Genomic DNA, 25,479 nt, shown 5'->3' with positions numbered 1-25,479 from the left:
ACAACAAAAATCTGGGTTTACTCCTTCCATTGCCTGTGCCAGACCAGTTTTCCGAACCTTTTCGGCGCATGACCCCATGAACAAAGCAATATGTGCTTTTGACCCTGACAACCAAAGAGTTATTTCCCTGTTTTGTCTGAATAACTTTTAGATGCCAAAAGAGGTCAAATTCTCCAGTAATTCACAACAACAAAAAAGCACACATTAGAAGAACATCCCAAAAAATGCCTTGACCCTGCAACTCAACTCAAGGGGTACTTACTAGCTTATTCTGGAGCTTTTTCATATCCCTTGGCCTTCTTCAGTGGATGACACCAGAGGCAGTGGGATACAGTCGAAAGCTTCAGAAAAAGTTGACATTGAGTTCAGAATACTTTATCTAAGGAATAAGAAAAGACTATCTTGTGATCCTCTGGGAGGCACTGACATACGTTTGAGATCATGGATGCACATTAGTATTCCAGTTTTGATCTGGTTTTTGTTGAGGTAAACATCATGATGAACCCGGGTTTCTGTAGGCCACATGATGATCAGATGGACGGGACAAATCAAATAGAGTGGTGCATGCGGCCATAAATCAACCTGCCTTCAGCCCTGACTGCTGAAGTTGGCACAGAGAAGACAGAAGACAGCTGCTTTCTGCTAATTAGCTAAAAAAGCTAAAAAAAAAAGTGTTTGTTGGTAAGTTTGTTCGAAATATAACGATAATAGTCAACTATATAAATATTCACTTGGCTTTTGGGGAAAACCTCCCACTTTGACTTGGTAACATTAAGCACTACCTTATTCCAAGATGGCCGTCCTTGTAGTGACACCAGATAAATGAGAAGCGGCGAGCCACTTGAGATAAATGGCATTGTAGCCTACATTAGACGATTAGTGAGGTAACAACTATCACTTTGTCCGAAGTGTGGCGACAGGTATAGCCATGCCAGACTAGGTAACAACTGAAACCAGATACAAACAAATTTTTAATTTCAATTGGCGGAATATATGGTTTTGAATTTTATTTAGATATAACTGCTAGCGTTTGTTAGTGGCGGCGGCCATTTTGCCTCCAGTTAATTAATTTAAGCTAACGTTAGCAGACTTTAGGTAGATTTCCTAACGGTCAGGAATTCCCTTTATATCGTCGACTCATGGTTACAACTAATGTCCTGATGTTACTCTTTCCCCCCCACTCGACTTCTCATAATTACGGTCTGTATGATATGACATATCACATGCCAGTGACGGAGCATTAGCGTAGAGTTAGCTAAATCAGAGTGGAGTAGCATGCTAATATTTAGGATGCTGCTTTGCATAAATCTCAAAGTGTTGCTAGCTGAGACTGCTCATCACTTGGGAATTATATTAAAATGTCATGGCACTCCATCAATAGATGAAGTTTGTACAAAGTGACGTGATGTTACTGTGAGGCTAAACGGCACTACCATGCTAATTGTTTAGCGTAGTAGCTATATCAGCATAGCTTCATGGTAGCTACATATGTTAACGAAATGTAGTCAGGAAACGATAACGTTATTCATCATGAATAACTGGACCAACAGACCGACATTGCCATAACATGGCTAAAAAACATGAAAATAAACTAAAATTTAATTAAATAAAATAATGAATGAGGAAACGCTCATTCAACCAAGAATTGTTGTCATGAAAACGACGTAAAACATCACTAATTATTTTTTAATACGTGTCAACATAAAGTAACTGCATCAGTACTGATCATTTGAAGGATTAATCCACCTCTTCCTCCTCTCTTCTCCACCACGCCTTCTCTCCTCCCCTTCCTCTCGCTCTTCATCATCACCATCCTCCACCTGAACCTCATCTCAACACACCTCTCTGTCGTCTCTGAATGTCAGACGGAAGAAATCTCTGCTTCTCCTGGAGCTGCTGCTGCTTCGGAGCGGCTGTTCCTGCTTCAGCCAGGCCGCTGTAGGACACCGAAGGGCGGGGAAGGAGCGTCGCGGGGGGCCGGTGCTGGAACGGATCTCCGGAGCTCTCGCAGCGTCTCCTCCCTCATGCTGCATGCTGCGGACCCACAGATAGATGTACGGAAATATACACCGGCTGCTTTCCTTGGTGCATCGTTACAGCACTGAGAGAAGCTGCAGGAGCCGATTTTGAGCTGCAGAAACGAATAATTGGTCGCAGAAGAGGAGGAGGAGGATTTCTCACCATGTTTCTTTTCTTGTGTCTAATATGGACACAGCTGCTGATCACAGGTAAGCGTCTGTGCTCTCTGTTGCCTTAAACCGGACATATTAACAGCAAGAGAGCTCAAATCGATGGATTAGCTTATTGTTTTGGTAATTAAATTGTCCTTTCTGTCATTCAGCAAATGTGAGCATTTTGCTTGCTTGCAAACTGAATGTGTTGCTCAGATAAAATAAGCAAATTAACATCTTTAACTTGTGAAGGGAATTTACCCATTGCGATTACAGATATTTTATGATATCTGTTAGCGATTTAATCCTTTAAATAATGTTTGTTGCAGCCTTAAAATCTCACATAAAAGGGGCTCAAACCTACCACATGAATATGATGTATTCTATAGTGATCCCTTACAGCATGTGTAGAAATGCCATAGAATAAGCTAAATCTGCTCAGTATTGTGTATATATGTCATACTGAAAATATCCTACAGGGATGATATGGTGATACTGTACAGGAATTTACCATAAAATAGCTCATGATGAAGTTATCATTTCCATTATTGACTCATGAATCAGTTCTTTTTTTAAGTCATCATTTAGTATAAATTCCAAATTCTGTTCTCAGAGGTCAAACAGTCCAAAACACCATCTGGCTGGACCTCTGAGGATTTTAAGACGGCTTAATTAACAGGAAATATTTGAATCAGAACAACAGATTTCAAATTTTAACATCTCTGATGATTATTTAAAAGTGCAGCACAAAATGCAGATGGAGCCACTGCGACTTAAGGGCTGTTAAATGCCACGTTTCCTGTGTGAACACAAAATTGAATTGAGGTCAGAGTAAACCACCAGACTGAGTTCTCACAAAACTGGGTGCCTAATTGGCTCCCAGTTGGAGCTCCAAAGACCGTTACATGCTGGCTGCATTAATGTGAATGCAAAACGACACAACAAGTCGAGCTCTCTCGATTTTCAGAATTATTTTTCCCTTTTAAAACAATACTGAATCGGTGATGTACAGATATTTGTTAGTTTGTATGCTTGATTGAAGTGTCCCAGCCTACTGCACTCATGAGTGGCAAAATGTTAGAGACTCTCTTCTCCACCTAAACAAGGATGGCAGCAACACAAGGTTAAAAATCGCCTTTATTGAACACCAGGTGGATCCGTTTTGTAACAGCAGGAAAGAGTCCAAGTTTGTTGGGATGCACCAAACCGCTTGTTTCTCTCCTGACACTGATTTTAGATTGCTCAACTCCAACTCATGTACTGATCTGATACCAGTCCTCAGGAAATTCTGTCTGTGTACCACACTGCGTGGAACTTATGGGAATAATTGTTATTGAAGGTAACATGAGGCCAAGGATTGCAGTAGTACTGAAATTGAGTCAGTAGCTCACTGTGACTGATATAATGTCACTGATGGTGAAAGCATTCAGTTCTATAATGGCACTGACGAAGAATCAGTTTATAGTTTGGCCTCACAGACTGAATCAGTACATCCCTACAAAAATGTATAAACCAACCAGTGATACTTAAAATGCAGACCCTTTTTCTGGCTTTGATTTCAAAGATAACTGAAACAAGCATGACTCCATCAGAAGGATGGTGAAGGATTTCAGAGATGTATTCAAAACAGAGTTAGGTGCTGTCAAGGCCGGCATGGTTTTATTGGTTCATTTATTATTAAACAGAGGCTTATTTCTGTAACTGGAATGTAGAAATGAACGCTGATTACATGAGAGGCTCAAACTGGAGCTTTCTAATTGACACATTCTTGGTCCTGAGTTGTAGAGGACAAATGTGTTATGGATGTTTATTAGTTTTAATAGCTACGTTAGACGCAGACAGACAAACCCCAGTCATTCTCTAGTCTGTGTGTGTGTGTGTGTGTTCCCCACAGACTTACCGGGTCAGCCCTCTCTAACTCGACCTGTGATTGGCTGAGAGCTCCCACATAGGGGAGGCAAAGCCGACTCTTCTATCCAATTAGAGCATGGCTCAGCTCAGCGTCGTGCATAGCAACCAGGACGCTGTCGCTAGGGAGAAAAGAAGCCAGAGAGAAGCTGTGTCAGCTCCACAGACATCTCAAAGGACGGTTTCAGTCCACTGAAACCTCCTTAAACTGCTGCTTCATGTTAATCTAACTATAAAGGAAGGAGCCTCTGTCTGACCTTTTGATTTTCTTGACAACCGTTCATCTGTTTGACTTCACACTTGTGTGTTGCTGAGGACCCAAGGGAGTACATTGTCAAATGTGAAGTTGATTAGATGTGCGGTTCTCGAGAACGCTGCTTGCAGTACTTCCAGGGGCCAAGCAATCGGCCACATGCTCCAAACGGCCACTGCACTAGTTTTAATTTAACACAGCAAAATATAATGCATACATTTATTTTTGAGTAACAACCTGCTCTGCTGCAGCCTCCGAACTGGCTTTATTCACAGCCAACCAAACAGGAGACAGACATGTCTCTCATATTTCGTTTTCTACCTTAACAAACACAGGGTTTCATGATTCGTACTTTCTGTCTGCATTTCTTGACTTTCAGAACAGATTTCTGGCAGCCAAGAAAAATGGTCCTTCTCTCTGCCGGCAGACAGTCTGGTAGACAGGAGTCAGAGGACACTGTCAGATATTTTCTTGTTGTCCTGTTTTCTGCCAGGACAAACAGCCGACTCTAACAGACGCCTGGACGAGCGGTCTGTCAGCTCAGACTGTGCGGAGGTCAGACTGAAGCTGTATGAAGAACTGTTAAATAAATCCAATAAATCAAATAAAAGGAGAACAACCATCACAGGAGAAACCGGAGCGCTCCTCTTCCCCTACTGTCCCACTCTGTCTTTACTCTAAATCTCAAAGGTACATATTTTTATGGATTACTGTAAAGGGAAGATTAACCTTATCAACCTGCACGTCCATGTTGTCTGGGCTCAGGTCCAGTTGCTGAAGGTTTCCTTTAAATAGACAGGCTCCCAGTATGAACGTCTGTAGCTGTGAACGTGAAGCCGGATGCTGCCGGGGAAAAAGTGCTTTGCTCACTAGATTATTTTTTCTCCCAGGTTAAATAAAGACTGAGGATGAATTATGCAGTGTTCATATTCATCACGGTTGGGTGAGTTCAGTTGGTGTGCAGGGGTTTCCTCTCAGCCTGCCTGCAGACTGATGAAAGCCTGCATCCTGACTAAAGACAGATGGGATCTCCTGCTCTCGTCTCTCTGTCTCTCTGGGAGGGCTGCTGAATGTTTGAAGACTTCATATTTAAAAGATTAGAGGAATGAGCATATCAAGTCTTCAAAGTCATGTCTGAAATGACTGTTGGATAAACCCCCCCCCTTTCAAAAACAAAAATGCAAAAGTGTAAGGAAGCTTTGTCATAAGCTGCTAATGTTAGGTATTACTAAACCAAAATCACCTGGTAGTTCTCATTAAAATATGAACAATAAAGCATAAATCTAACTCATGTAAGAGTTAGCGTGACGTAATTGTAAGACCCGTATTTGAGACCCTGTAACAAGCTTGTCTCTCTTTATTTTTATCTTTTAAACGAGTCAGTCATGAACATTGATAGTGAGCTAAATGCTAACAACCAATTCTTGGAGCAAATGGTAATTAGCTAGCTGTCTTCCATCTTTATCTCGCCTCACTTCATCTTCCTCTCTCCTCAGAATCGTCCTCTGGTGGTCATGAGCTTCGTCTCTTCCCTTCCCGTCGCTCCAGTCGTCTTCCTCCACCTCTGCACCCCCAGCACGACTTGAACCCACAGCGCAATGTGGACAATGAGTCCCACCGCCGGCATCTCCACCTCCACCACTATCATCATCACCTTCATCAGCACCCTGCCAGGTTAGCCAAAGTGATGCCGGCCGCCCTCTCGGAGTCTCGGTTTCGTCAGGAGCCCGGCGGCCAGCGAACCCTCAACCTGCTAGCAGGTCCGCATCATGGGGTGCAGCCGGAGCATGCTGAAGTCTCTGCACGCCATCTGGTTACCGTGGTGAGTAATCTGCTCCCTGATTGGGTGAGAAAGAGTTTTCATATTCCATGTCCATCTGTAGTGCACCAATCGCAGATCACCTGTCAGACGGATTGAGTTCCTGTGGATACCTGTTGAATAGTGGTGGCTATCACTTTGCATGCTAGCTAGCTTCTTCTGTTCATTTCAAATGAACCAGTCTAGTAGGACAGAGACACGGGACAACAACTGTGCAGACAGAACTTTTGTTCTGCATTTGTGGTGTATTCTCATAATTTATGTGGAAGTGTTTAACTTTATGAGTTGACGAGGATCGCCTTAATGTTTTTCTAGTTTTGGTCTTTGTGCGGTTCGACTGTGATTTGGGAGGGTGAACAGGTCCTCTAAAGGACACAGACCATCGGGGTGTGACCCTTAGCTTTGGACATGCAGTTTTGTGACCAACCTGTGGCAGGCAGGCTGGCTAACAAAGGGATGTGTTAAAAGATGAGGGAGGGTTATAAAAATACAAAATCTACTTTGCTCCTGAAGAAATGTTCAAATGCCTCAACAATCTTTGAAAGAGCTCCATACACACCGTGTCACTGATGCATGTCAAATGCTCCATGAGGCCAGTGTGTATTGCACTTTATTGTTGTCACTGTCAAGGAGATCGAGTCTGAAGTTTTAATGAGTTGTATGGTGTTTTTAGATGCGGTATAAAACCATCAGCAGCTGGATCAGATGTCTGTGTTTAGCATTAGCATCATTAGCCTCCTTAACAGTCTCAGTTTGTTAAACTCCAGCGGCTGGAGGCAGCAGATTAGACATTTCTGGAGGCTGGTGTGAGTGAGCGCTCCTGCACTCCCATGAGGCTCGCTGATACGATCGTTTGATCAAAGGTCATCTCCTCCTTCACAGAGCAACTAATACTGAGGAGGTCACAGCAAACAGACAGTAAGTGAGTGACGGATGAGGAGCTGCAGACTCCTCTGTAGCTACGGCGCTGGAGGAGAGATTCTGCGCTCTCTGTTGCCATGGAAACATTAATCATGAGTGTGTGTGTGTGTGTGTGAGACCCACTTACCTACACAATGGGTGGTTGCATAACTCTTAGATAAACAGCAGCGACCTTCAGAGTGACATTGAGATGGAGAAACAGGCAGACAGAGAGACAGGTATGTAGAGGTTGTTAATGAGAGAGACAGACAGATAAGATTGGAAGAATCAGTTGGAGACGCAGTGAGACAGGAGGGTAAGAATGGATGGTGACTCTGCAAGGGCGCAGTGCAGCACCTGACAGGTGTACAGTGCTGCACATAGAGAAATAACTTCAGTAAGAAAAAGGCTGCACTCTCTCACACACCTTTTCTCTGCTTTCTTCTGGTAGTCCGACAGTGACCTTCATCAAGACCAGTTAGCTATACATATATATATATATATATATATATATATGTATAGTGCCCCCCTTTCTTTTAATTGAATCAAGAATTGTTTTGAATTGATTCTGAATAGAATCGGGAGATTGCCAAAGATTCCCACACCAAGTGACTGTCAGAGAGGAAGAGAGCAGAAGCTCCATAACATTTTATTCTGTTTTACACAATCTGTGTCCCAGATACTGAACACTGATTCTGTCTGACTGCAGGTTCAGAGTGTGTGTGTGTGTGTGTGTCTGTGTGTGTCTCTGTGTGTGTGTGTGTGTGTGTGTGTGTGTGTGTGTGTGTGTGTGTGTGTGTGTGTGTGTGTGCCAGCCACAGCTGTGTTTACAGCCTGTACTGTGTTCACACTGTAAAAATGACTAGATGACGTACAGTTAGAAATGGCAGCATGAGACTAAAATCACTGCTTTTTCTAAGTATGTTGTTGCATTAAGGGACAAACAACACAAGACACAAAAAGCAAAGAATGAATTCATATATTCAAACTTAAAATGATCTATTATTCTGGTGATTATTTTGTGGATTAATCATCTGGCAGAAAGTAGAGAAAATTATCATTATAATATAATGTTTGCATGCTAACATGCTAAACTAAGATGGCAAACACGCCTGCTAAACATCCGCATGTTAGCATTGTCATTGTGAGCATGTTAGCATTTAGCTCAAAGTGGTGTTGTGTCTAAGCACAGCCTTGTGCTGCTAGCACGGCTGCAGACTCTTCGTCTTGTTTGAAAATTAACGAGCCCTATACATATTTTAAATACTATTTTAAAAACTTCTGTTCTGAACTTGCAATTTGACTGATGTCTCTTAGCGCACACCTTGCGTCTCACATCATTTAGTGTCAGTGTTAAACAGCACACTATATTAATGTCTTGTTACTAACTGCAGAATAGTGGACTGGCATTAGTACACAGTGTCACAGTGGGCAGACATTTATTTATAGGAGAAATGTAGCAGATTATTAATTTAACTGAATATCTGCATGCCTCAGCTGTGATGTCTCACTGCCAACACACTTCTGCCAAAACAGTAAGAGGTGTCGTCGCCACAGATGCATTGTGGGATGGGAGGCAATCTGGAGAAACCTCCGGTGGAAACCAAAAGACAGACTGTGAATGCTGGGAGATTACAGACGGGTTACCTGTCTGTCTGTCTGTTTGTTTACCGTTTGTTTCTGGTTCAGTCGTCACAGCAGTCAGGGTCCAGGGGTCCTTGCAGTGGGATATAGGTCACTCTGCACAGTGCCTGATGAATAAAACACAGGCACACACACTGCAATGCAGAATTAATATGAAAGCTAAATTTGTACTTGTAGTAAATATTATATTCTTGTTCAGGTTATTGCGAGGTAGTGCGATGGCATTTTGGACCGGTAAAATAAAGGAGCCGTTATTTAAAGAGCCTTTCAAGAGACCAAATAAATTAAACAAGTAGAAAGTTTATTATTTGATGAGTGTAGTGAAGGACCAGTTGATGAAAAGAGCAGCTAATTAAATATTATAATAAACAGTGATAAAGTCATAGAGAACCATGGCTGTAGATACTTACAACATCCTAACCAACCATGCAGTACTCCCTAGCAACCACCCAGACACACCATAGCAACCAACAAGCAACACCATGTACAAGACATCACCTAGCAACCATATTGTCATGCCCTAGTAACTGTGCAGAACATGCTAGCAACAACCTAGCCATTGCAACCACCTGAAAGGGCCCTAGCAACCACCACAAACACCCTAGCAACCACCTAAAAACCGTCAGCCATGTCTTCCACACCAAACAGAACACCTGCAGCAATCACACGGCAACTCCTTAGCAACCATTTTTTCAATGCCCTGAGAGGCAGTTTTATTAACCAGGTGGGATTGCTTGTTTGTTTTAAATATATTGTTCTTTTATTTTATTTTACTGGTATGGCACAAGGTCACAGGACAGGAAGTCGCGTAGAAAATCAGCTAATAAGAAGAAGCTGTCAGTTTTTTTTCACACTATGACGTGACTTTTGAAGCCCCCTCTGTCCTCTGCTGCCCTTTCTGCCCGTCTTTTGTCAATGAGAAACCGCTGTGAGGCTCAACGCTGCCTTACATAACTATTCTGTGTTAACTGACTTCCTGTGTGTGGTCACATGACCTGTCCCTGCAGGCTGCTGCCGTCCCATCACATCACTATGACAACCACGTCACTAATGGATGGAGAGAAAAAAGATGGAGGTTTAGTGACAGAATGGAGCCTCAAAGCACTTAACTTATATTGAGAGGAAAGCTGAATAGCACACATACATTCTATACATGTGCAGAAAAATACATTATATTTGGATGTTATATTAATAATTATTACCTGCAGGTTTCACTTAACCATGTCCGACATCTATTTAATGCTTTGTGTAACTTCATCCAAGCTTACGAAGTTTTTCTAAAAAGGCTGTCAATCTTGCAGATCAGTTCTGGGATCAATCAAGACATTTTGTTAATTGATTGGTGTTTGAAGGTGATGCTGATATATTTGTCACCATCAGATTATAAACATGATTCAAAGCGGACGGTTGTTTGTGCTCAAACTGTGACAAATTTGATAAGCGTTACTGATTTAGAGCTGAAATAAGAAAATCAGTTAATCTATTGATAGAAAATAACCTGGCAAGTATTTTTGTAATTGTAAGTTTTTTAATCTGTTGATTATTTTCTAAATTAATTGATATATTTTTTGGTTTAAAAATGTCACCAAAAAGTGAAAATCTGTTTTCCAAAGCCCAAAGTAATGGTGATGTCTTCAAAACTGTTCAAAACCCAAAGATGCAGGCAAATGTTGTATATTATCTATAATAAATTAGTATTAGTATATTTCCAGTCAGTCTTTGAACATAATATAACAGAAGGAAATGTGTTTAGATGGAAGCTGAGTTGTGTAAGTCCCAGATGGTACCTCCCATCTCTGCATCACACCACATGCCTGCAAGACACCACACTGTGTGTGTGTGTGTGTGTGTGGCTGATAAAAGAGATTATTAACATGTTGAAGGTTTGGTCATTGAACAGCTCACTGTGGCTCTGCTGCAAGAATTGAACAAATAACACCGATGTTGTGTAGATCGATATTTATATTACATGCTGCAAAACCGATGAAAGGTGAGGGACAGACAAATGAATCAGAATCAGAAATACTTTATTGATCTCCAGGGGGAAATGACACAAATGTTGAGTCACTAAAAGCCCTGTGATTGGTTCAGAAAGACAAAGATTGTCCCCGTTGGGGTGGGCAGTTAATGGGGTGCTGAGTGGAACCTTTAGGCCAGCACCTGGTGGGCGGAAGACCACAGCTTGGGTAAAGAGAGGCAACAACGACAAATCGGAGGATCTGATAGGCTGAGGGCCTCTGTTTTTAGCTGAAAATATGTGTATTTTTTCTGTTTGTGAAAGAAGGCAAATCTCTGAACATGCAGAGTCAAATCGCAGCAGGCGGGTTCACTGTGTGCAAGTTCAAATATCAGCCTACACACAGCTGAGGACTAGCCTCTCTCTGTGTGTGTAATAATAAACTGTTAAATAATTCATGTTAGCAGTGTGTGTTACGTCTGCTAGTGGAGGGAACTTTGACGCCACTTCAGACCCACAGAGAGAGAAACATGACTCATCCAGTTTTATCTATTTAAACTCACATTTTGTGCAGTTATAAAGATGATCTACATGGTTTAAGAGCAACCAGTTCCTGGAACCAAGTCATTTTGATTATTATTTTTGAAAATGTTATCAAATATTTATGTTCAGGTGAGGCTGTGGTGATATTAATAACGCGACATTAATTCAGTCAAAGTTTCCACACATTAAAAAAAGGAAGGTCTGATGTCAGATTACGGATTTCTGCTCTGAACTGCAGCCATTTTTTCTCAAAGGAACCAACACAAGCGTGGATAATCTAACCTCACGTCAACCCACTCATTCAGCTGTGTGTGTGTGTGTGTGTGTGTGTGTGTGTGTGTGTGTGTGTGTGTGTGTGTGTGTGTGTGTGTGTGTGTGTGTGTGTGTGTGTGTGTGTGTGTGTGTGTGTGTGTGTGTGTGTGTGTGTGTGTGTGTGTGTGATCTCATTCAGCTGGATGTTGCACGTGCCGCTCACGTTTTTCCCGTCAGCACTCTGAAGAAAAGCTGCACAGCTAACAGGCAATAACTTCATTATTCATGCCGATTCAATAAAAAAATGTATCTGTACAGTGTCAGCCAATCACAGCGTCTCATGACATTCACACTAGAGTAAATATTCTCAGCTCTGCAGCTGCCTTCTGGAAATGGTAAAAGTAGAATAGTAGTTCAGGGATGCTGATGAAAATCAAAATAACAAGTTCAGTAGTGATATTGTGGCGCACATCACAAAAGCCGAAAGTTGATTATACAGGTCTGATTAAAATACCTTTTTTTCATGAAGTTAAGATAAGAGTAAAAATCCAAGGTGAACCCTACAGAAGGAAGAAACATTAAATGACAAAAAGAGAGGAGCAGGAGTTTCCCCGTTAGAAAAAAGATGCTCCTTTATAGCTGCAGAACTTGCCGTAGAATCATCACATTTTTTAGTTTTCTTCAGTATCAAAGTCATCGGTGATAGTTGTCTGTTCGTCACTGGATACACTGCAAACAGGAGCTGCCAATAGCCAATAATCAGCATACTTTGAATGGAGCCAATGTGCCGAAATGTCAACAAATATAGGATAAAAAAGAAAAGTGTGATTTGATTTTTAAATTCATGCGTTGTTGGTTTTAGGGCTGAATGGTTATTTTCATTATTGATGAATCTGCCAATTATTTTCTCAATGAAACGTTTACTCTATGAAATATTTTTAAAAAGTAAAAACATGACATTCACAGTTTATACAGGCCACAGTGACGTCTGCAATGTGTCTTTTTTTCTCTGACTATTAACAGTCCAAAACCTGAAGATATTCAACTGAGTGTCATATATGCTGAAGAAAAAGAGCAAATCTGCTTAGAAAATGACAGATTTTTGTATTTGTTTTAATCCTTCCTTCTCTTCACTCATCCCCTCCTTGTAAACCCTTTTAGATTTTTATCATATATATTTATATATATCCTATATAACTTAACCCCTTCCCCCCTCTCTGATATCTGATTGGTCCAAATTGGATTCCCCCCTACTGCCCTGAGGGCTATGCGCTAATTAGCGGTTATTACTGTGTGTGTTTGTGTGTCGGGACAGAAATAGCACCTGATCCTGACAGGAAGCGCAGCGGGATAATGGCATTACCTGGACGACAGCCAATCAGGTGGCAGGTTGAGCTCCGTCCCCCTATAAGCCAATCAGAGGTCACCGAATGACTAGATCAGGAAATGGAGCGAAATGTCCCTGAGCTCTGACTGACAGGCAGGCAGCTTGTCTCTGTCTGTGTTCATTGAGTGGAAAGCTTCCTGTGGTCGACGGGGATATCAACAATGTTTCCATGTTTACTTGGTAAGGTCGTTTAGAGTTTTTGTTTACAGGGTTTTCTTAATATTTACAGGCTGTTGTTTCTTTTTCTAATTTTTGGTGGAATTGTTTCCTGATTTGGTTGTTTGGTCAGTTTGTTAAACAGTTGTCATTTAGTTGCTGAATTGATTGTTATTTGACTCCGTTGTCTGGTCGTTTAAACGGTTTGATTTTTGGTTGTTTAGTGGTTTACTGCAGGTTATAGCTGAAACAATTACTCAATGATTTGACAGAGAATTAATCTGCAACTATTTTGATAATTGATTAGTCATTTGAGACATTTTTTAAAAGCAAAAATCGAACAATAGGTTGTGTTTCCAGCTTAAATGTTTCCCCAATTTGCTCTTTGTTGACAAAACAATTGAGCGATTTATCTATAAATCAATCAAATGAAAAATCAATAGTTGCATCCTGTACTGCTGCTGTTATTTATGTGGCTTTGTTTTTGGTTCAACAGGATTTTATTTCCAGTGTGAGACAGAAAAATAAAACAGAACAGACAGACATATTTAACAGAACAAACTGTAACCAGAGACAGACTGATAATAACATCAGCTGTGTGTGTGTGTGTGTGTGTGTGTGTGTGTGTGTGTGTGTGTGTGTGTGTGTGTGTGTGTGTGTGTGTGTGTGTGTGTGTGTGTGTGTGTGTGTGTGTGTGTGTGATTGTTCCTGATATTGAATTAAGTGGCAACAGAACATGTTGTTTTGGCCATTAGCAAACAACCACACACACTCGGTGTTGTTGTTGGGGTAGCAGCAGTCGGTGGGTTTGGAGCTGATGGACGAGACTAGCAGAGGTCAGACTTCTTGTTTGTTTTCTTTGAACCTTATTTAAAGGGACAATCTGATATTTTGGGAACTGGTGTTGTTTTTTTTCACAGTTAGACCAGATAATCGATACCAGTCTATGTGTCCAGTTCAGGCAAAGATTCAGGACTTGGTTCACCTAGCTTAGCTCAAAGACAGGAATCAGGGGGAAACTGTTCAGAAACTTCATCAGAGGAGAAATAATACACTTTTCTACTACTCTGTGTCATCTGACGTACCTGTACATGTTGCATGTTGTTAGCCAACAAGATAGTCACCAGTTTGACCTCAGAGAGACTGTAACTACATTCAAGAGTCATCTGGAAAAAAGACATTTTCATCCTCAGTGACGTCTTCAAATGTCTAAAACCCAAAGATACTCACTTTATAATTATATGAAACAAAGGAAAACGGCAAATCCTCCGCTTGAAGTGTAGTGTTCTTTTAACGTAACTTGTTCAAAAGAAAACTCCACAGGCACCTGTTTGTGTCTATTCGCCCCAAACAGCCCACAAACCGACAGTATGGACGTTAGCTGTTAGTTAGCTTTAGCTGTTTAGCTAGCTTTTTAAGATTTCTAAAGTTTATTCAAACAGAAGCAAATTTTCGCCTTGTGCTAGTTGCCTGAATAAGGTGAAAAGTAATTGTGTCTTAGCAACACAAACTAATCAACTGTGTGTGTGTGTGTGTGTGTGTGTGTGTGTGTGTGTGTGTGTGTGTGTGTGTGTGTGTGTGTGTGTGTGTGTGTGTGTGTGTGTTCGTTCATAAGCCCTCAGGGTCGTCTTCCAAAGATGTGTTTCCTGTTGTTTTTCCTACACACACACACACACACACACACACACACACACACACACACACACACACACACTGATTGCAGTAAAATCCAGGATGAGTCATTAGTGTGTGTGCTTCACCTGTCTCCCATATCACTTTTGCTGAAAGCTGAGAGGCTGTTGGGAAAACAAGGGGGGGGGAGTCGGGGGTGAAGAGAGATGAAATAACACAGCAGGAGACGCAGAGATGATGTTATGATTCGATCTGTTTGCAGTGGTTTTGTTGTGCAGCCTCATCACCAGACTGTAGAACTCATCCATGTTGGCTTCTGTAAGGAAGAACGAACAACAGATGACAAGCTAAAAGTGTTCAGTTGGGTTTTACTTTTAAAGTTGTGCTTTATTGACAGCAAATCTGGACCATAATATTGGATGGACAACCAGAGCGTGCAATAAAAATAAATTCAGAGGGTTCAATCTGGATTCACTTTTTCTGCAACATAATGCGATTTCATCAGACTTTAGACCGACTTTATTGTCTGAGTTTTCACTGCCTGTACATACTCCATTATTCATGAAATATATACTTGGTCACATATACACAGATACATCCATGCCCTGTCTGTCAGACTGTAGTAATCGGAGCATTTTGGGGGTCTTTGATTGGCCAACAGTCAAATACATGACGTCGCTTTATGTGCAAGCACTCGGTGGAGTTCCTTTTAACTTGAACAGCATAATTCAGAGATCCAGAACAGCCATTAATGCCCTCTCTCTCTCTGTGTCTATACCCCCCCCCCCTCCTTCAGTACCTGGCTGTGGATGTGAGGAGGCTGAACGTCAGTCTTCTTCGGTGGTTTCGGGAAGGTGTAGCGGCGGCGCTGGGCGTTCCTGCAGGACACGTGCACATCAACCGGCTGAATGTAAGACACCCAGACACGCACCATTCCACTGATCGATTCATTGATTTGTGGATTGATAATGATCGGCTCTTACAGGAGAAGAAGAATGGCATCGAGCTCTTCGTGTCCTCTGATAGGCTGGGGATCTCCGAGCCCCGCCCTGCTGAAGAGGTCATCCAATCACTGAACGTCAGGGTCCTTCACCGCCACCTGGGACACTTCGGCATCACTGAAGTCTCAACTGAGGTGTGTGTGTGTTTGAAAACTGTTAGTGTGCCTGCTGCTCAGTCTCCTAGGTAACCGCGGCTCGTTAAGCAGCTTTGTTAGTCCCCGTGGAGACGGACGGAGAGGATGGATTGGGATTATTAGAGAGCAGAGTGCTGCTGCTAAAAGTTTAATGGGAGTATTAAAGTCCCATCGATCAGCCGGAGGAGGAACAGAGCAGCTTTATAGATTATATTAATATTATTATTCTCACTCCCAGCAAAGAGAGATGTGACAGCTCTGCTGTAACAAAATTACAGTAACAAATCAGAAAGTCCCTGTAAGTATCACACAACAAAACAGGCTTCTTTAAAGGAATACTCCACCAAACATCTGCCTTCTGAGGGAACAGGAAATTAATATTTGAAGCTTCTCTAGTGTAAAGATTTGTCACTTTTCCAGTCTTACATTTTAGTAGTTTGAGTATTTTGTTTTTTGGACTGCTGGTGGAACAAACAAAGTAATTTGAAGACATCACTTTGGGCTCTGGTGTCTCTAGACTCTGTTTCTCAGGACGGTCCAGGATGTTTAGAACAGGATGTGTCGAAGACGATCAGGAACCTTATTTTGAAACTTGATGAATTCATTTTCTCTCTGTTTCCTGTAGAAGAACGTGCTGCAGGGTGAGCAGAGGGATCACGTGTGGAGCAGAGAAGGTTTCTACGCCGTCGTCCTCTTCTTCACCATCTTCGTCATCGTCATCACCTGCTTGATGGTAAAATACAGTATCACACACACATATTTATACAACTAAACGTGTGGAGACCCTCACTGACCAACCCAAACATTAACCCCCTAAATTCAAACCAAACAGACCCTTGAAGTTAGAACCAGACAAAATGTCCTCACTTTCAAGTAGTAAATTGTGTCAATTGAATAGATATAAAAAAAGAAATAAAAGAAAAAAGAAATGACGAGTTTTTCCATTGTTTGTTTTCCTCCATCAGTTGCAGTGTGACATTTAATCCACACGAGGGAGCACTTACACAGAGAAGCCACTTAATCTAATCTGTATTATGTCCTGTCTCTCAGCTAATGATGAAAGAACTGAACTGTTCACAGCTTAATGAATCTACGTCTGACATCTTTTTATTCTTCCTTTCCCTACAGTTTCTCTCCACTCGCAATTTAGCTGTTTATCCTCTAATATATATCAAGGAAGATATTTGTGTTTTCAAGAAGACTCCAGACTTTTCTCAGCTGTGTTCCTACTGATCCAGCTTCTGAAATCAGGTCAATGTATTGAATGAATTTTGGAAAAACAACATTCAGGCGATTCCCGTCGCCTGCTGAGGTGTGGGTTTCCCTCCCGTCCCGATCCTGATGACAAAAATGGGACTCTAAAACCACCATAAGATCCTTCATCATGCACGAGCTGCCAGAGGGAGATATTGACAAAATGTGACCGTACTGCATTTGCAATAAACAGTGTGCAGATACACTCAATATAAACATTTCCTTGTTGATAGAATATGTATTCCAGGCAGCTTTATGTTGTCTGCAAACACTATGCGGTATTGCAAATTAATTCTTTATAAACATAATTTTTATGAGATTGGGTTCAATGCGGGCAGAATTACATGACATCTGTCAATTTTTATTACAATGTGGTTCATATGAACAATGTCTCCCACAGATCTTCAGCTAAACTCTGATCAAAACGTCTCACAGCTCTACAAGTTCACCTTTAAATAGTTGGTGTTTTTTTTTTATACCTTAATCTGAGAATATAAAAATGTTTTAATCCTTCTTTTAGGTAACAACATATGCCAAACCAGTGTTAAAAAAAGGACTTAAGGAAGGTTAGTTAGAAAGTTAGAGAGGTTTCCTGATTTGAAGACGTTAAAGTTTCAATACTCTACAGTTTCTGATGCTCTGTGCTGTAGAAACAGTTTGGTCTGTACTACAGGTGACAAGCAGGATGTGACTACTTGCTGGATTTCCCTGTTCAGTCAGCATCACAGAGGTCTCAGCTCTTCATTTAAAAATAAAATGCATGAATGAATTTTGTTTTTCTCTCCTGTCTGATCTCCAGGTTTTGTACCGACTTAAGGAGAAAGTTCAGGTTTCTGACAGACAGCTGAAAGCCCCGCCCCCTGACCTCCACCTGACCCAGGCCGCCCCTCCAGACTCCGCCCAGAGGTCGAAGGGCACCAAGGTCGGCGCCAGACCCCAGAACTGTTTCTGCCTTCACATGTAAAAATACAAATAAAGCACAGTAATGACTCATTAATGAGTCTTTTTGTTGTCCAGGTTGTGACGTCAGGAAGCATGGTCCAAGCTGAGCTCCCTCCTACTGTAGCCACGCCCATTCCCCAGCAGCAGCCAATCGTAGCCTGCCGCCGCCTCGCTCCTCCTATCGTCCCTCTGCCCTGGTAAGTCAGCTGACAATAAGTCTCAAAATCCCAAATATATTGAAATAAACCACTTTAAACCACGCTTCTCTTCCTAGCCCCGCCCCCGTCGTCAGCAGCAACGACCACTTCCCGTTGGCCAGCGTTGCCCCGGTGACAGCCAATAACGAGCTTAAGCCCTGCCCCTCCCCGTTCAGGATGAAACCTGCTGCAGGACTGCAAGAAAGGTAAGACGACTTCCTGTCCTGTCTCTCTGCATCGCAGTTTGTTTGGACTCAAAACAGACTAAAAGGCAACAACATGATTTATTTTCCCAACAAACTGAATTAAATTAGTAGTATTGAAAGTTAATTAATAGAGACATTAATGTAACACTTGAAAGAATCCACGTAAAATCTAAACTCGGCCAAAAGCAAGCCAAAAAAAAAAAAACAGTTGAAAAAACTCAACAACTAACATTAGCCCGCTCACTTGTGATGCTAAAGTTGGCTCCGAGGTTACCGACCTGCAGCCGAAACAGAGCCAAGTCAACGTCAGTGAGGAGCTCGGCCCAACTTGGAAAGAAATGAAACTTAACTTTAAGTACATTTACTTTAGCACTTGAATACAATTTTGAGGTACTTGTACTTGAGTATTTCAATCTCATGCAACTTTCTATTTCTACTCCCCCACTTTTCACTTCACTACATTTAACAGCTTTAGTTACTAGTTACAAAGCAAAACAAAACATTTTGTGTGTGTGAAATCTGATGTTTTGTTCCCCCACAGTTTATACAAGTACAGCTGAAACGATTAGTCGATTAACATACAGCCGTCAGCAAAGCTCGTCAACAACTGCTGACACACTGTGGTGAATGTATGCAAAGAGCCAGGAAAAACACACCTGATGAGCGCTCAGATTGTCCACCATGTTTAGGAACGGAAAAACTGTGTGTGTGTTCAGAGTCCAGCAACCTCTAACCTGTGATTGTTGGAGCAGTCAGGTGTTGAGCTGCGTACGTGCCGACAAGGAGGCTTTAAACAGAGGTGTGTGTGTGTGTGTGTGTGTGTGTGTGTGTGTGTGTGTGTGTGTGTGTGTGTGTGTGTGTGTGTGTGTGTGTGTGTGTGTGTGTGTGTGTGTGTCCTCAGCTTATAGTTCAGAAACATCAGCACTTAAGGATCACATTCAGATAGTGAAGTAGGTTTCCTCCATGAACGATGTATACAGAGTACATGTACGTGTTTATATGAAGGGAGGTGATTTCCTCTCTAATGTTTCTCCTCACGTCAGGAAAATGTACATGAACAAAATGAACATTAGAACTCCTCCGAGGGACCGCATGAACCCTCATGTTCCTCAGATTACCATAAACTTCACATCAGTGCTGACAGTTATCCAAAGAATAACGTCAGAGTTTAATCAAATCAACATGCAGACTTGAACGTAGCAAGTTATTCATGTTATTGATAAATCTGTTTAGTCCACATTGATGATATTGACATAGTGGGGAGTTACTAAGACACCAATTTGATTATGAAGTAAATATCATATTTTAACTCATATATTTCATCATTCTGACTTTTGATTTAGTAAATGTCATAAATGTGGTTTTGTATCTCAGAAATGACAAAAATATGAATACTCCCGTGACTCACCTACATAAAGTCAAATTTACAACATTTCCTTTATTTTTCCTTTCTGTCGATTGTCCATACGTCTGTTTGTCTGAAGTAACATGCACATTAGCTTGCTGCGCTCTACCTCGTTTAAACTATTCACAAAAGCATGTTTGGGCGTGAGGACTGTGGATGTTGTTGATTGAATAAGACTGACCTCAGAAATCAGTGGAGCGAGTGTTGCTTTAAGAGCTCTTTAACATTTGGCCGAAGTTCATTTCCCTCTTAAGTAGTTTCATAAATGGAAAGAAAACATCTTTATCTGCTCCTCGGCTCAGAGTCGAGCACTTTAGCCTTTATCTGCTGCTCGTAACTCTTCCGTTGATTTACCACGTCTGCAGATTCAAACCTCGGAGGCCATTTTGTTCAGGTTGCATCAGCGTCGAGAGCGAGGGTGTTAAAGTGTGGAGAACACGCTGTCTGTCTTTAAGGTTAGGAAAGGAAGGAAGATTTCAGGCTCAGAGTGAGAACAGGATGTTTTTCTTTGTGTCTGTGTGTCTGTGTGTGTGTGTGTTGTCCACTCTGGATGGCAGCCAATCAGCAATCAGACGAATAGGAAGTAACAGCATCCTGGAGAGGAAGCCGGCCGACACGTAACCAGACGAAGAGACTCCACCCACCCACGCCCCATCAAAGCACACCTTGTCGTTTCTTCTTGGTCTTGGTCTTCTTCTGTTCTGACCCCTCACTGTTCGTCTGAAATCTCTTCAGCATTTTTGCTCCTGTGACAGGAGTCGAAGTCGACCGGGAAGTCAGTGAAGAAACTTCAGTTAGATGTTCTTAATCCACCTTAAAAAAAAAAAAAAAAAAAATAAATCCTCTATATGAATGCAAGAATTTGATTTAATTTAACTTCACTTCTTAGGAATGTTATTGGGGTTCTTGCATGTTTCCAGTGTAATTAAGAAACTATATTTGTATTATAAAATGTGATCTGGATATCTGCTTTAGCTTAAGGCGGTCTGATTAGTTAGAAAATGAGCGTGCACAAAATACACATTTTGTTATGTTGGAACACACAAAATGCACCGTCGCGCTCACTCGCTGTGAAACACATGCAGGCCACAAACATTGGAACGATCAGAGCGGGGAGAAAGATGATTTGTTCTGGATGCTCAGAGCCTGTGTTCGTGTTTCTTATTAATTAATACCAAATCCAAGTGATGTTTTCCTGAACTTTAGCAGAGCGGTAACCGTGGAGACCATGTTACAAATCACAGTCTGTAAACTTCAATAAAACACAGCTTTTTGACCGGTCCAGTTCTAACATCATTTCTTCTTTCTCCTCCCCTTCATTCACGTCCAGACGCGGCTCCAATGTCTCTCTGGTGTTGGACATGTCGGCTCTCGGCTCTGTGGAGCCCTTTAACGTTGCCGTGGTAACCCCCAGAGAGGCAGCAGCCAGGGAGTACCTGCTGTCCGCCGGCCGGCCGCTGACACGACAGAAGCTTCGCGACATCGTCAACAACACGCACAAGCTGCACGCCGAGTTTGCTGTGAGTAGCGTTTTCATGTAAATGTTAAGGCAGAATAACTGAAAGAACAGGCGTGTAACCACAAGGTCACAGGTTCAAATCCCTCCCACCAAGCACTGCGAGTGGCTGACACCACTGATTTTGTTTTTGATGCGATACCTGTGGGACGCAGGATGTTTAGCGTTGTGACTGTTTCAGTAGTTTTCTGTACATCTTCACCAAACGTCAATAATGCTGCCACTTAGCTGTTGTAAAGAAATACTAAAGTAAAATCACTTCAACCACAAACTTAAGACTACTGATCGAAATCAAACTATGTTTTCGGTACTACAATGTGTCTGTAGTATTGGGTATTGAAACCTGTCAAGTGTGGACAGTTGGCATCAAATGTTTGCTCAGTACAACATGTTATGTATATTACACAAACCTAGTATTGAAAAATGAATGGTATGGATTTCATATGAACCGGCAGCGATACAGAACATTTCCAACGATACACGGCCCTACAGATTGAGTGAGAGCATCTCTTTACAGCATAAAAATGAAAACCTGTGATTCAGGTGTGTGAGCCTGTCAGGTGTCAGTGCAGCTGCAGGATTACTTCTATTACACATTTCTAACTCTGAACGTCTCCTCTTCTGTCTCAGGAAATTCCAATGAATTTCATTGATCCCAAAGAGCTGGATATTCCAAACCACGGACCCAAGAACAGATACAAGACCATACTGCCCAGTGAGTACTGTGTGTGTGTGTGTGTGTGTGTGTGTGTGTGTGTGTGTGTGTGTGTGTGTGTGTGTGTGTGTGTGTGTGTGTGTGTGTGTGTGTGTGTGTGTGTGTGTGTGTGTGTGTGTGTGTGAGAAAGAAATAATCTCATTGTTGCTAAGAAACAGTAACAGTTACAAAACAGTCCATCTCTCGTTTCCTGTTGAACCAGGAAGTTGTTTTATTATGTGGGAGGGGCTTAAGGTCAAAGGCCAACAACCCCAAGGACAGCTAATATCACACCTCCCTCTTCCCTGAAAACACACACACACTCTTGAACAATACATTTTCCTCAGTACAGTTTGTTCTCACACCACCAGCCAAGCACTCGGCCTGATTAAGACATTATGTAACACACACACACACACACACACACACAATGCTAGTTATAAGTGTGTGTTTTGGAGAGGGTTATCAATATAGCAGTGAGCATAAGTGGGTGTTCCTTCCTTCCTACCTTCCGGCCAATCAAGGGTAAGGAATGCTCCCCTAGTCTGCTGTCAATCAAACTCCTTCCTGTGTTGTCTTCTCTGAAGTGTTCGCTGCTCTGGACTGGACTGTGTCGAGTTTGAGTGTAAGAGGGACCAAGTCCAGACTGAGCCTAAAAGGGGTTGAGACTAAGTCAAAGACAGCTTCTTAAGCAGGTCAGGATCAAATCCAGACTGAATATAAAATGGCTTGAGACAAACACGCGACTGTTTGAAAAGAGCGTGAAGACCACGTTGGAAAGGGGCTCAAGACCGAGTCAAAGACTGAGTGTAGGACGGGTCCAAGTCAGGACTGAGACTAATTCAGGGGATTAAGACTAAACACAAAGATGAAGACAAAATGGGGTCAAGACCCACCTAAGAGAATGAGAAAAGGGACGGGGAGTGTCTTTCTTTTCCAAACATCAATCATTTTAATAACACTGAGAGCAGAAACGTTACAGCACCCCCAACAGCCCAAATGTAAACGCTAGATCTAAGTTCTTGTTGTCTTTTCCTTCTCTTGTCCTTGTTCCTTTGCTCCCTCCCTTGTGTCCTCACCTGTCCTTGCCGTGTGTCCTAGACCCTCATTCCAGAGTGATCCTGAAGTCGAAGAGCTGCAACGACCTGCTGAGCTCCTACATCAATGCCAACTACATACGGGTGGGTAGAAGCAGCCGTCCAGAGTCACACCCCACATGACTCACTAAAAAGGATCTCGACATCGTGATGGATCGGGTCAAGTTCTGTTCTGTCAAGGCCAAAACAAACAGCATACCTGACTGACTAACTTCCACTGAGAGACTGTTTTGTCTGTGTGTTAGTCTTATCATAATTCTGATCTTCACTCTCTACGTCCTGACCTTTAACTATTAGTTCAGTTCATTGTGACAACATTAGTTTGTTAAATCTTCTCTAAACCTGAAAACAAACATCCAACACACTGACACGATCAGATCACAAATCTGGAATGCACACACACACACACACACACACACACACACAATGCAGTGAAAGTATACCCCTGCAGAAGTCTGTAATGTCGCTCTCAGACTCTGACACAATAGACTTTCTTCCTGTCAGGAAGCTCCACTGAAACAATTCAGACTGTCAGACCACATGAGAGAACAGAAGCTGTGTTCACATTCTTCATCCTACTGTACACACTAACACAGAGTGTGTACACACACTAACACAGAGTGTGTTCACACACTAACACAGAGTGTGTCCAAAGCATATAAGCACTGAGATGACATGAAGCATGGAGCTGATTACCACCTCAGGTTCAGTTCCTTCACACATTCACCTCTAGAAAAGTGTTTTAGCTTCTCAGAAAAGTGACAAAAGATGCTGTTATGAATGAATTCCTCACATTATGGAGTCTTCCAGAGTTTGTCAACAGTGCCGTTACTTCTCTCCAATAAGCTGCTGACGCTGTTGTGTGATTGGCTCCCATCCCAGGGTTACCTAGGCGACGAGAAGGCGTTCATCGCCACTCAGGGTCCCATGGTGAACACGGTGAACGACTTCTGGCAGATGGCCTGGCAGGAGGAGTCACCCGTCATCGTCATGATCACCAAACTGAAGGAGAAGAACGAGGTAACGTGACGAGGAGGAACCTGTTTAATAAATACAATAACTTCAAAACCGTAGCGTTGACAAAGCTACAGTATATTGTTGGAAAGTCAACCAGTAAGCAAAAGGATTAAGGTGTCTGTTCTGCCGCTGGCTATGAAACTACTCGCAAAATATGTTTTTTAATAGTTTGTTAGCTGCTGAGTAAAAGCAGCAAACTACAGGAATGGAAATGACTGCACAGGTGATCTGTAGTTAATGGGCTAAACATGCAAAAGCCAGCAGTATGATCCTTTAACTATCTCTGTGTTTCTCTCTGTAGAAGTGTGTTCTGTATTGGCCTGAGAAGAGGGGAATCTACGGGAAGGTTGAAGTGTTGGTCAACAGCATCAGAGAGTGTGAACACTACACCACTCGCAGCCTCACACTCAAGGTACTCACACTTTTTACACATTTCTATTTCTATGTTGTGATGCAGAGAAAAGAAACGTCTTTGTGTTACAGATTTGTGCTCGGGATTCAAATGTTTTATGTCTGTGTGCGCAGTGTGGGAATCAAACCCGTGTGCTGCAGCATTACTGGTACACGTCATGGCCCGACCACAAAACCCCCGACTCCACGATGCCGCTGCTGCAGCTGATGGCCGACGTTGAGACGGACAGGCGGGCGGCTGCCGCCATGGGACCGGTTATCGTCCACTGCAGGTATAGAGAGAGGGAAATGGAAACAGGCTTTTCTACCTCTGCTGACAAATGTTTTGAAATAACTCCATTACCCACGCTCCTCTGCTTGCAGCGCCGGGATTGGCCGAACAGGCTGCTTCATCGCCACGACGATAGGCTGTCGACAGCTGCAGCTGGAGGGCGTGGTGGATGTTCTGAGCATCACCTGCCGGCTCAGAGCTGACAGGTAACACACACACACACACACACAGTACTTGAAGTACTATAGTTGCAAGGACATTGTATTGACTTACAGTAATAAAAGCCATTAACCCAACCATTACTCTAGCCTAAAGTTTATTCTAATCTGAAGCCTAACATCAAGGCTTATGCTAAATTTACGATATGATAATGGTCCGACCAGGCAAAGGTGGGGTGCTCATTATCCAACAAGTATTCAAGGCTGTAAAACGTAAAAAGCTAAATTTCCTAAATGTCCTTGCTCAAGATGGTATATAAAGTGTATGAAGTGTTGTTTTAGTTTCTTTTAACATCGTTACGATAATACCAATAATCTGCCTGTCTGTCTGTGCAGAGGAGGTATGATCCAGACAGGTGAGCAGTACGAGTTCGTCCATCACGCCTTGAGCCTATACGAGGCCCGCCTATCTGCAGAAACCGGCCAATGACTGTGCACCACTGCAGGAGGTGTCGACTTAAACCTGGAAGTGTGCGAACACAGCGAGTCCTTTC

General features: G+C 42.3%; 1 protein-coding gene across 1 annotated transcript; it reads left to right on the top strand.

Annotated features, from left to right (window-relative positions):
- Positions 1-793: 793 nt before the first annotated feature.
- ptprr (protein tyrosine phosphatase receptor type R) lies at positions 794-25,415 on the top strand. Its single transcript, XM_070929347.1, has 18 exons — positions 794-805; positions 1,866-1,980; positions 2,100-2,228; positions 5,829-6,154; positions 15,419-15,532; positions 15,608-15,757; positions 16,383-16,490; positions 17,811-17,933; positions 18,029-18,150; positions 18,228-18,356; positions 21,092-21,281; positions 21,908-21,992; positions 23,073-23,152; positions 23,951-24,088; positions 24,387-24,497; positions 24,611-24,768; positions 24,860-24,973; positions 25,322-25,415. The coding sequence occupies exons 1-18, from the start codon at positions 794-796 to the stop codon at positions 25,413-25,415; spliced, it is 2,298 nt and encodes a 765-aa protein (XP_070785448.1).
- The last annotated feature ends 64 nt before the right edge of the window (positions 25,416-25,479 follow it).

Source organism: Enoplosus armatus, chromosome 22 (genome assembly GCF_043641665.1).
Source record: "Enoplosus armatus isolate fEnoArm2 chromosome 22, fEnoArm2.hap1, whole genome shotgun sequence".
NCBI lineage: Eukaryota > Metazoa > Chordata > Actinopteri > Centrarchiformes > Enoplosidae > Enoplosus > Enoplosus armatus.
Note: the sequence above shows the minus strand (reverse complement) of the source record. Positions and strands in the feature narration are given on the sequence as shown.

What these genes read in the sequence shown, in the direction of transcription:
- ptprr (XM_070929347.1), top strand. An exon ending in AGCTGCACGCCGAGTTTGCT is followed by an intron (nt 21,282 to 21,907) that starts GTGAGTAGCGTT and finishes CTTCTGTCTCAG; the next exon opens with GAAATTCCAATGAATTTCAT. An exon ending in CTCGCAGCCTCACACTCAAG is followed by an intron (nt 24,498 to 24,610) that starts GTACTCACACTT and finishes CTGTGTGCGCAG; the next exon opens with TGTGGGAATCAAACCCGTGT.